At 42.5% G+C, this 10,630-nt stretch overlaps 2 protein-coding genes across 20 annotated transcripts in view; both read right to left on the reverse strand.

Annotated features, from left to right (window-relative positions):
• Positions 1-9,672, reverse strand: part of CPNE1 (copine 1) — a 662,572-nt gene extending 652,900 nt beyond the window's left edge. For 14 of the 16 annotated variants that reach the window (XM_086932333.1, XM_086932339.1, XM_086932337.1 and 11 more), the window contains exon 1: positions 9,616-9,672. Coding sequence is in view for 2 of the 16 variants with exons in the window: in XM_086932329.1 (XP_086788455.1) it covers positions 9,232-9,285 (54 nt within the window). In the remaining 14 variants the exon portion in view is untranslated. Of the gene's footprint in view, positions 1-9,231; positions 9,419-9,615 lie in introns of those variants that run through there. The other 2 variants (XM_086932329.1, XM_086932328.1) reach the window with 2 other exon arrangements.
• The window catches only part of RBM12 (RNA binding motif protein 12), a 76,987-nt gene extending 67,315 nt beyond the window's left edge, over positions 1-9,672 (reverse strand). For all 4 annotated transcript variants that reach the window (XM_086932327.1, XM_086932325.1, XM_086932326.1 and 1 more), the window contains exon 1: positions 9,616-9,672. The gene's annotated coding sequence lies outside the window, so the exon portion shown is untranslated. The remainder of the gene's footprint in view (positions 1-9,615) is intronic.
• Positions 9,673-10,630: the final 958 nt, after the last annotated feature.

Raw genomic sequence — 10,630 nt, forward strand, 5'->3', positions numbered from 1 at the left:
CAGGTGTGTCCTTAAATGTCTGGGAAAAGACCTAGTACAGTTAGACAATGCCCTTTTTCCATAAGAGTAATCCTTTTCTGGATTCTTCGATTCCGGTGAAAAATGAACAGTTGACTATCAGATAGAGGACATTTTGGCTGGGACAAATGCCAGTCCGAGGACGCAGAGGCACAAATGATTACTAGTGGCTGGATTTCTGATGTTTGTGTGACCCAATTTTTTTTTTGCATGGATCAGATTTCCGTGCTCAAATTTTGAATAGCGGGACGCCCTTTAAAAAGTTTTGGAGAGTACACCAGTAACAGCTTATTTTGAGGCGGATGAAGCACAACAAGATTTACTAATTCGAAGAGATTGAGAGGTTGCCTCACTGCTTTGGAAGTAGCGCACGAAGCCAAGCCAATTAAAAGATGTATTGTGTTTTTTCTGCGGAGTAGACAGTACTCACATATTAACGGTTTAGCCAGATGACTTGGTCCTAAAGAGACCCCTTCATGTATCAAAAGGTCGAAACGTCGCAATAATCCCCCCCACCCCCAATCGGTTCCCAGATTCATTATAATCAATGGAAACAGAGGATAGATCCACAGCATCCTAATATTTATATCTTTAAATTATGTACAGGACCAGAGGAGTTGCAGTGTTTTTTGAATGGGTTATATACAGGGTCACTGGACGTATGCAATTGTGAGGCAATTTTCATAGTAATGGTTTTGCACATTCGCCACACAGGCCATACATTTTAACAAACAAGATGGCTTTTAGCTCAAACTGTTTTAAAGTTACTTAAAGCGCAGCGACATGTCGTGCAGCGGAACTCGCTTTACAAAACTTAACTAGTGACTATTCTCTTGCTAATGACTATATTTAGGTGTTCAACCAGAACTAATGAGGTGCAATCTAAGCCCAGACAGTTTTAACAAGTGTCGCATAATTTAATCAACCATAACACATTATTCCAGTGGCCCTGGTTATATATGTTTGTTCACCTATTTGAGCACTGAGTCGTCGCCTGTACCATTGTTCAGTTACTGACCTCTGCATTTGAACTGTAAATCCATACTAGTGACAGTAATTTACATTAGTCCTGGCTTTTATTCACATTTCAATTAATAAGTTAATACTGGGTTAAAATGACATGACATTGACAAGTGGACTCACCAAAACTTGGTAAAGGTTGAACGAGTCAGACGGGGCACCGCGCATGTAAGATACTGACCCTAGTCACCATGGATGGGCATATAGGGTTGCCTTTGTGAATTTACACATTTAGAAAAGTTATCTAGAACGATTAGTGTATATTTAAACAGAAGACAAATTAAATTACAAAGTCGGAAAAATGGTCCAATACGGACTGGTTACACAAAGAAGCAGGATTAAGATACATATTAAAGGAGTGCTTCAAATGCAATCAAATTAATTCTAATCACAAACTCAGTCAGCTAACTAAACCCGAACACGTTTAAAATAAAAAATAAAAATTTTCTGTAAACTATGTTAGGTTAAGAAACAGCAAATTAACTAGACTTTGTAAGGTATCATTTATTTTACCATTACTAAAAAGAGTTGAGTGTCAAAGTTGCACACAAACATGAATTTCAACACCAGCATGACTGTTTTGTTGCTTTAGCAAACAACTTTCTTAACCACGTGGAGATAACTTGGATGTTTAAATATACTTACGCATTATTAAAAGACAATGAACTTAGAAGTCATATGGTTGTAAATCATGCCCACTGGAAAGGCAGAGGGAGTACTTCACAGATTCTTCCAAAGTAGGGCAACAATACCAATCACATCTAAATGTATAACTACATCACCGCATTTACTTTTAGTGGTTTTGTTTTTGGAGTTAACGGCACCACAGAATAGTCTGAACTTAAACACCAACATTAAAGAAATTTATAAAAAGTTAGGGTGGAACACAAGTTTGTTTTTGCCACTATAATTAATTCTGCTTATTGAATGCTCTAACTTAAGTATCATTGGCGAGACAGTATGCAAAACTAACTCATCCGTAGTTGCTAAATGCCGGTTCCCTATGACTTAAAGGAGCGCAAACATAACATATGCAAACTGAGCACCCGACTAAAGTAATGAGACAAGTCACCTCCACCCACGGTATCTCAAAGATTTAAACAATCAAATGTACCCTAAAAATGTACCTAATCAAAACAATAGTGTTTGTTTTATATCGCAGTTTGCATTTTCGAGATCAAAGAAAGGGCAATTCAACTTGAATTCTGACATACCAATAGGCAAATCAGCACCAAAGTCCATACAATACATTAGGAAATGCGTGTAGCGCTAAAAACATCCAAGTTATTGTCAATGTGATAAAGCCATTTATATATGCATGGGGTTTCCATATTCGTATACACCTATCCTCACCACTTGCAACTAATATACTATCTAACTTAAATGCTAGCGCCACAAAGAAATGACAACGGCGATCATAAAAGGCAACAGTATCATATATAATTTACACAATTTGAAAATTCATGATTACAACACGCAAAAGTGAACAAATGAATTAGACCAAGAAACAAATCTTTTCAACCTGAAAGCCTCCTACAGCAGCAAACACTGGGATCACCAACTTCGATTGCCACACAATATGGGCCCATTAACGCCCATGTTTTCTGCTTGACTGAAATCGGGAAATTAATATTGGCAGTGAGCAGCCCTACAGAGCAACCAAGCCAATATTTTAAAACATAAATAACTATAAACGCCTCCAATGAAAAGGAGTAAGCAATGCACTCAATTCAAGTTACTGCACGCTACCCCACAACGAGACACACAAAAAACAGTAGTCTTGCTGACCCCATCTGAATTTTTAATGTAGCACGAACCCAGCTCAAGAGCCTTGTAGCGCTTTACACCAGCACAAAGAACAGATTTTTTTTAGGCACAGGTAGAACAAGTGATTTGTAGTGAATATGTAGAGCACTGCAAGGCATAAGGAGTGTCGACGACATTCCGCTCACTACATCATGGGAGCTTTTCTCTGGTCAACTGCTCAAAAAATGTCCATGTATTACCTGAAAAATCAAAATAGATAACAACAACTGTGGAAATTAACTAAAATCCCTACGTAATTCCACACTTAAACAAGCAGAGGCATCCAGGGAATGACCACCCACTCAACACATAGAACCATGCCCAAAAGACATTTTGATAAGCAATCTTTCTAGAGAATAAAAAAAGCTTTGAGCAGTTCTGAATAAAATTGGTATACAAGAGTAAAAACCATAACTCCAAGTCTTTTTGGTCTCTTGTCAACGGGAAAATAAATAAACAGGGAGGACAATGTAGTGCAAATATTCGCGAAGACGAATAGGTATCTTTTTTAACGACCCACTTCAAAAAAACAGAAGGTGGTTCACTGGTTAAACCACAAAAGTTGGCTCTTCAGACTAACCAGTCAATCGCAGTTTCCCCTTGGTATAATCCAAGCTGGGACATCTGAGCAACTCGTAGAATTGAACATCAGGACAACATTGGTAATCGTCATCAAATCACTGTCCCAGCAAGAAGTGCCTCCTCAACAGGGACCCAATACACCAGAAGGCCTAATTTCCAGAACAGAATTTATTATAACCAAGGGCTGCTCAGACGGAGCTCCTAGGCCAAATGGTTTTCCCCAGACTCAGTACAAAAAAAAAAAAAAAAAAAGACATTGACTCTTGGGCCAAACATCTGGCACCCTTATTGGGCCAAACATCTGGCACCCTTATTCAGCTACTGCTGGATAAATCGACTCATACCAGAATCTTGCTGCAGGGCTATTTTATATTGAATCTATAAAAGTGGAAGAGGTCAGACCCCAAAAACGACAGGATGTTTACCCTTCTAGATGTTGAATCTAAATATTATGCTAAGTTGATCCTTCAAGACCTGTTGCTTTGGGCCACAAAAAAACATCTCATACCTTTTAACCAGAGGGGATTTGTGGCAAAATCAGGAACCATTACAAACTTGCTTGCAATATCAGTCCTGTTGGATAAAGCGGTGGCCTCAGGAATGCTGATTCACTGTTTTGTTGATTTAAAGGCCGCCTTTGATTGTGTGCCAAGTGGTAAACTATGGTCCAAATTGCAGAAATGGGGGATTCCACCTGTGCTCCTACAAGCTATAATCCAGCTACATACAAACACATGGATCCGTAAAAAACTTGAAGATGGATCCCATGTCTCCAGGAAGATAAAAACCTTGCATGGAGTAAAACAAGATTGTGTTTAGGCGCCTCTTCTTTTTAATCTCATCATTTTAGATCTAATCACATGTATTTCAAGACGTCAACTCTTATCCCCCAAAACTCGCTGGGACTAGAATCACTAACCTACTATATACAGACAATCTTCTCTTGCTCAGTCACACCAGGGTAGGCCTGCTGAGACTACTCCATCAGCTATCTCTCTACACCACCGAAGAGTAGCTGGAACTGAGCCCTTTTAAAGACAAAGGCAATCACATATGGGTCAAGGAAATATCACGGCGGCCGATGGCAGTACAATGGTAAAAGTATTGACAGGGGTCCATGTGGACAGAAGGGACATGTTCCTAAAACACAGACGAGGTACAGGCATAAGCTCTGACAATCCATGTAGCCTCACCAACCTTGCAAAGCAGCTATCTGGCCCAAGCTTGACTCCTCTAATAAGCGTGATGAAGGTAAAAATTCTCAATGATCTCTCCTATGGTTGGGGAAAGATAACAGTCTTGTGAACAGAACAATAAGAATGTTTAAGCTAGTTTTGAGTCTTCCGAAAACCTAATCCCCTTCCCAAATAAGACTGGAGTTTGATCTCCAAGATCATCGAGTGGTGGGGGCTGCAGCATTCATCAAGTTGTATAACAAGCTACGCACGCTCAGAGAAGGAAGCTTTGAGGCTATATTGTGGCAAGAAATATCAACCAGTCAGCTCGGGCGATCATACTGATATGACCTACAAGACTTAAAACTCCTGGAAGCATAAGAAATCTGGGGTTCTAACCCATCCCAGTAGATCCTTAAAATGCACATCAGAAGGAATGTCCGTTCCTGGTCCTACCGTTCAGACAGAGCACAACTCGCTCAGCGTAAGCACGCCTGGACAGTTATATCAGGGTTTAAGGCAGAGGTTGTGGTGCCATACTAGTCATGTACCTATGCAGTGCACTGGGAGAAAAGATTGTTGGCCCTCAGAACGGGAGACAAGCCCTTTCTGTACCAACTACCAGGTTGGCGCTGTACAAACAACAATATAACCTGCAAGGGGTGTGGGAGCAGTAAGTAAACGATTCAACACTGGGTATGCCTTTGCCCTAGACCAGCAGTCTTCAATCTGTGGGGCGCGACCCCCAGGGGGGTCGTGGAGTCCTGGAAAGGGGGTCGCAGAGTGCAGTTCCTGGCTGATGGAGGGTGCTCACGGCGAGGCCTAATTCACACCGAGGTGTGAAAAACATCAACGCCTCATTAACAAGTAAAAGGTCTTTTAAAGACCTGTCAAGTACTTGGGTGTGACTGTGTGTGTGTCCCTGAAGCTGTTTCAGCCAGGCTCACAAACACGAGCTGGGGGGAGCTGGGGGAGGGGAGGGGGGGGCTGGGGTAGTGGCTGTAGTTTAGCCCTTTGAGTTCAATGGATGTTGCGCACCTGGAGCTGTGAATCCCATGACACGTCCCCCGCCCCCAGCAGGGAGGCACAGAGATGCCCTCCCATGAGCGGGAAAGAAGAAGGACGACGACGCAGAGAGATACTGACCCCCCCCCCCCCCATGAGAGAGGCACAGAAAAGGTGGGTGGATGAATGATGAGTGGATGGATGAATGAAAGGGTGGATGGATGAATGATGGATGTATGGATGAAAGGGTGGATGGATGAAGGATAGATGTATGGATTGAAGAATGAAAGGGTGGACGGATGATGGATGGATGTGTAAAAAGATGGGTGGATGAATGAAGGGTGAATGGATGGATGAAAGGGTGGATAGATGAATGATGGATGTATGGATGGAAGGATGATAGGGTGGATGGATGAAGGATAGATTGGTGAAGGATAGATGTATGGATGGAAGAAAGTAAGGGTGGACGGATGAAGGATGGATGGATGAAAGGGTGGTTGGATGAATGATGGATGGATGTGTAAAAAGATGGGTGGATGAATGATGGGTAAATGGATGGATGAAAGGGTGGGTGGATGGATGTGTGAAAGTGTGGGTGGATGAATGATGGAGGGATGTGATGAGGTCTAACAGGCGCATTTATGGTTTCAAAAGTTGATTAAGAGGAGTACCAGTTTCTAGAAACTTTTGTCGGAAGGGGGTCCTTACGCCTAAAAAGGTTTTACAAGGGGGTCTCAGCATCAAAAAGTTTGAAGACCTCTGCCCTAGACTCATTAACAACCGAAAGATTATGCTACGGGGTGAACAGAAGAAACTTGGGGTTCACTCCCGTCAACAAGCCATCATTACCTCTATGAACCCAGATAATCCAATGCTTAATTTGGTTCACTAAATTTGTCGCAACAGTAAAAGGCTTACAATCTGTGAGAGCTAGTGATTCGATAGTTCATTTGCACCAGGCAGCACTAAGCAAACTGCGTTAACTTGTTACTATATTCTATTGCTTGATAGCTGTATTTTGCAGGTGCCCCCTTGCTACTGTCTTGAGTGATCGCAAAACCTTTACCATCTTTTGCAGGGATTTACCTACTTATAAATGCAACTGCACCCATTAGTGGAATTGTTAGTAGTATTTTAGTATCGACTAGTGCCTGACACTCATTTTAGCATGATGTTAAAACTAAAATGAATTATTACAGTTTTACCTGTGTCTTAACCATAAGGATCTCTGGTTTAACTGCTGTCCACATTTAAGGAGCCTGAACTCCGAGATTATGACGATTCTTAACAGGTGCCGATTAGGTTTTAAACAATTACTTATTGTTAAATATATTGCTCCATTACCCGCTATTTTCTTGTGACGCTATTAATGGATTATAGGGCTGTACCAAGAGCAAGGCAATGATGCAAGCAAAGACACAAACTCAGTTAATGTTCCTTTGTATTTGTCCTGCATGTGTAAATAGTTTAATAATTGACTGGCGCGTTTTTATCGTTGTATGTCCATCATTGTAATGATTTTTATTAAATCAAACAAAGTATTACGAGTCAGTCATGATTTGCCTACCATTACAGGATTTGGAGCAGACGCCGGGTCTCAAACTATTCAGAAAAGGGGGTGGTGATGAACAGAGTGTCTGAATTAAGCAGACCACTCTTACCCAGTCCAAAGATCAGGGCTTGATCCATCACCGTTATTTATCTCACTGCACCATCCCAGCTCAGAACCTGGCTATATGCAAATCAGTCTGTCCCTGGCCCAGTGCATCATGGGAACAGGGCAGACTAAACTACCAAGCCAATTCTTCACCAGAAAGGAGACAAGCTACCGGGGACCAGTTTCTGGCATTTCAGCCGTCTTCGGCCCGGCTTGCTTGAATCCTGATGGTGCAGTGAGAAAGGGACTCATGTCTGAGTATACCCTGCCACACCTACAGTGGCCAAAAACGATTCAGAAAAGGGGGTGGTGATGAACAGAGTGTCTGAATTAAGCAGACCACTCTTACCCAGTCCAAAGATCAGGGCTTGATCCATCACCGTTATTTATCTCACTGCACCATCCCAGCTCAGAACCTGGCTATATGCAAATCAGTCTGTCCCTGGCCCAGTGCATCATGGGAACAGGGCAGACTAAACTACCAAGCCAATTCTTCACCAGAAACAGGTGCCGATTAGGTTTTAAACAATTACTTATTGTTAAATATATTGCTCCATTACCCGCTATTTTCTTGTGACGCTATTAATGGATTATAGGGCTGTACCAAGAGCAAGGCAATGATGTAAGCAAAGACACAAACTCAGTTAATGTTCCTTTGTATTTGTCCTGCATGTGTAAATAGTTTAATAATTGACTGGCGCGTTTTTATCGTTGTATGTCCATCATTGTAATGATTTTTATTAATCAAACAAAGTATTACGAGTCAGTCATGATTTGCCTACCATTACAGGATTTGGAGCAGACGCCGGGTCTCAAACTAGGCGCCCCAGTTCCAGAGCCGGCAGTCCTGCTGTAAAGCCACATCCTGGACAGTTGAGTAGCATGGAGGGCGGCACGAGTTTTGTAGGCGGTGGTCCCCCTCCCTCCGGGTCCCAGCATAGAGACCTCCTCCTCCCTAGCACCACCACTGTGGTAGTTATAGTGTGGCAAAAGGTGCAGGTACACCTCTGATTCTGGACTAAATTACATCCTGTCGCAGACTAAGGCTCTGAACGTCCACGACAGTAACCGAGAAAATCAACATATCGCTGTCACAATGATTGAAAACTATCAATAAAGAAAAATAAGTACAACTCCAAATATTGGTTAACTGCATATCAGATGTAACTACTGAAGCGTTGCCTCGTCTACAACGTAAACAGGAAAGGGTAGCAACCAAAAGTAAAACAATAATGGGGTTAGGGGGGGGGGACAATTCAGGTCTTCCTCCATTTATCATGTTAATAAGAGGTTATAAATTATATATGTCAGTCATCTCTATACAGAGGATTGTTAATATCACGGGGGATACTAAACCACAAATACTCAAAACTAAATAGCTGGCTTGCCACCCAATCGCATTTTGGCGGTTTCTTAGTTTTAGGTAAAAAAACGGAAATCCGCGTTGTATTCACTCGTAAGGCCAAAAAAATCTATAAGTCATTCGGTATAACCAGAATAGTTATTTTATTCTAGAATAATCGGGAACCAAAACGTTACATTACATATTGCACTTTGCTAAGCACATACTCGAAGACCGTGTTTACAACTTGAACCGTCAAAATAGCACCTACGTTGCGGAATTAGTAAGCGAAATTCCCACCCAGCAGGGAAGGAAAAAAAAGTGTAATGTACGGCAAAGAAATAGATAACGTTTGTAAGGAACAAAAACATTAGCAAGCACATGAATGAAAGAGCGATTACCTTCAAAGGTTACCTAGAGGGCCCAAAACAAATACCAGCAGCCTTCAAATTCATTTCACGACATGTAAGTGGAAAAACTAAACTTCTATCAAGCTGTCGAGGATCTCCTGGCTAGGCCCTTAGCCATTTGCACCATATTCAGGACGAAAGCTTCCCTAAAGCAGCTTGCAGGTTCTTCATTACCTACACCATCCAATAAGTTAAATAATAGGTCCGATTTTTTACCTTGCTGCGGCCGGTGTGCCCTGCTTGCCTGCACCACCGTGCACCTCCCTTCATGCCGCACCCTTGGCCTCATACCCTTACTACATAAGTGCTGTCGCTCCAGGTTTGCCAAAAGACGGCTGTTACCGCTTCCTGATGAAACCTCGTGCGATTCAAACTCCATTTTCTTGTCGGGCATACTCACGATGCGCCCATTACGCCCACTCACACTCCCCCCTGCCACACACAGTTTTTAACCACGTCTTCACCACCACCTTTGTATTAGATCGGCCCGGTTAAGCTCTATTCGTTCCCTGCATCACACATTTTGAGCGGCAAAAGTAGCCGAAGGTTGGAAAACGGCAAACAAAAAAAGGGCTCCCGTTTCATCCCACCCGCTCTTACCGCGGGTCCCTGCTCAGACAATCGAGCGACGACACTAGCTCTGCTCCGGCAACACACAAAATGGCTGCCAACGAGAGCCCAGCAGAAAAGAGCCAGGGAATGACGTCAGGAGAACTAAGCTCAAGTCAGGTGGGCGGTGTGACTACCCTGTGTGGGTGGAGCGAAGTCAAAAGATGCGCCATTGTGAGGCCAGGCATTTGCATTCCTCCTATCCATGGCAATGCTCTTTGAGCACACAATGTAATGGAGCACATGATGGGCGAGCCAGAAAATTAACGGGGAGACCCAAGCGCGCAACGCCCATTGAGCTAAAGGAGCATCAGCCCGCCCCCACTCATCGGTCTTAAGCCTGGGTTGCTGCAGCTCGAGCAGCTGTGGGCTCCGCTGTTTTTGTGCAGTGTCTGGAGTCTTATCTCTGGCAAGCCCAAGTTTTTCACAGGTTTTTAAAGACAATTTACGTACATTTGTAAACTGGTTACGAAGGCATAGTTTTAAGTTCTGGTTCCAGTACCCCCTGGACCCCCACTATGCCTATTCCTTATATTTGTATCTTACATTTACTGATGTATTGTGGGAATGCACTTTATGAAAAGGAATAGGAAGTAGAGTTGCCAAAAGAACAAGCATTTACAATGCAACGGTCTCGCCTTTGCAAAAGTTAGCGCTTTTGGCATTGTAAATGACAAATGTTTTATTTATGTGTTGGTTTTGGAAACAGATAAATAAATGGCATTGTCATGAGCAGTAGAGAGTGAGTAGTAGAGTGAGTAGTAGTGAGTAGAGAGTAGTAAGTGAGTAGTAGAGTGTGTAGTAGAGAGTGTGTATTAGAGAGTAGTGAGTGTGTAGTAGAGTAGTGAGTGTGTAGTAGAGTGTGTAGTAGTGAGTGTAGTAGAGAGTAGTGACTGTAGTAGAGAGTGAGTAGTAGAGAGTGAGTAGAGAGAGTAGTGAGTAGTAGAGTGTGTAGTAGAGTAGTGAGTGTGTACTAGAGTGTGTACTAGAGTGTGTAGTAGAGAGT

The sequence above is a fragment of the Lissotriton vulgaris genome, chromosome 7 (assembly GCF_964263255.1).
Source record: "Lissotriton vulgaris chromosome 7, aLisVul1.2, whole genome shotgun sequence".
Taxonomy (NCBI): Eukaryota; Metazoa; Chordata; class Amphibia; order Caudata; family Salamandridae; genus Lissotriton; species Lissotriton vulgaris.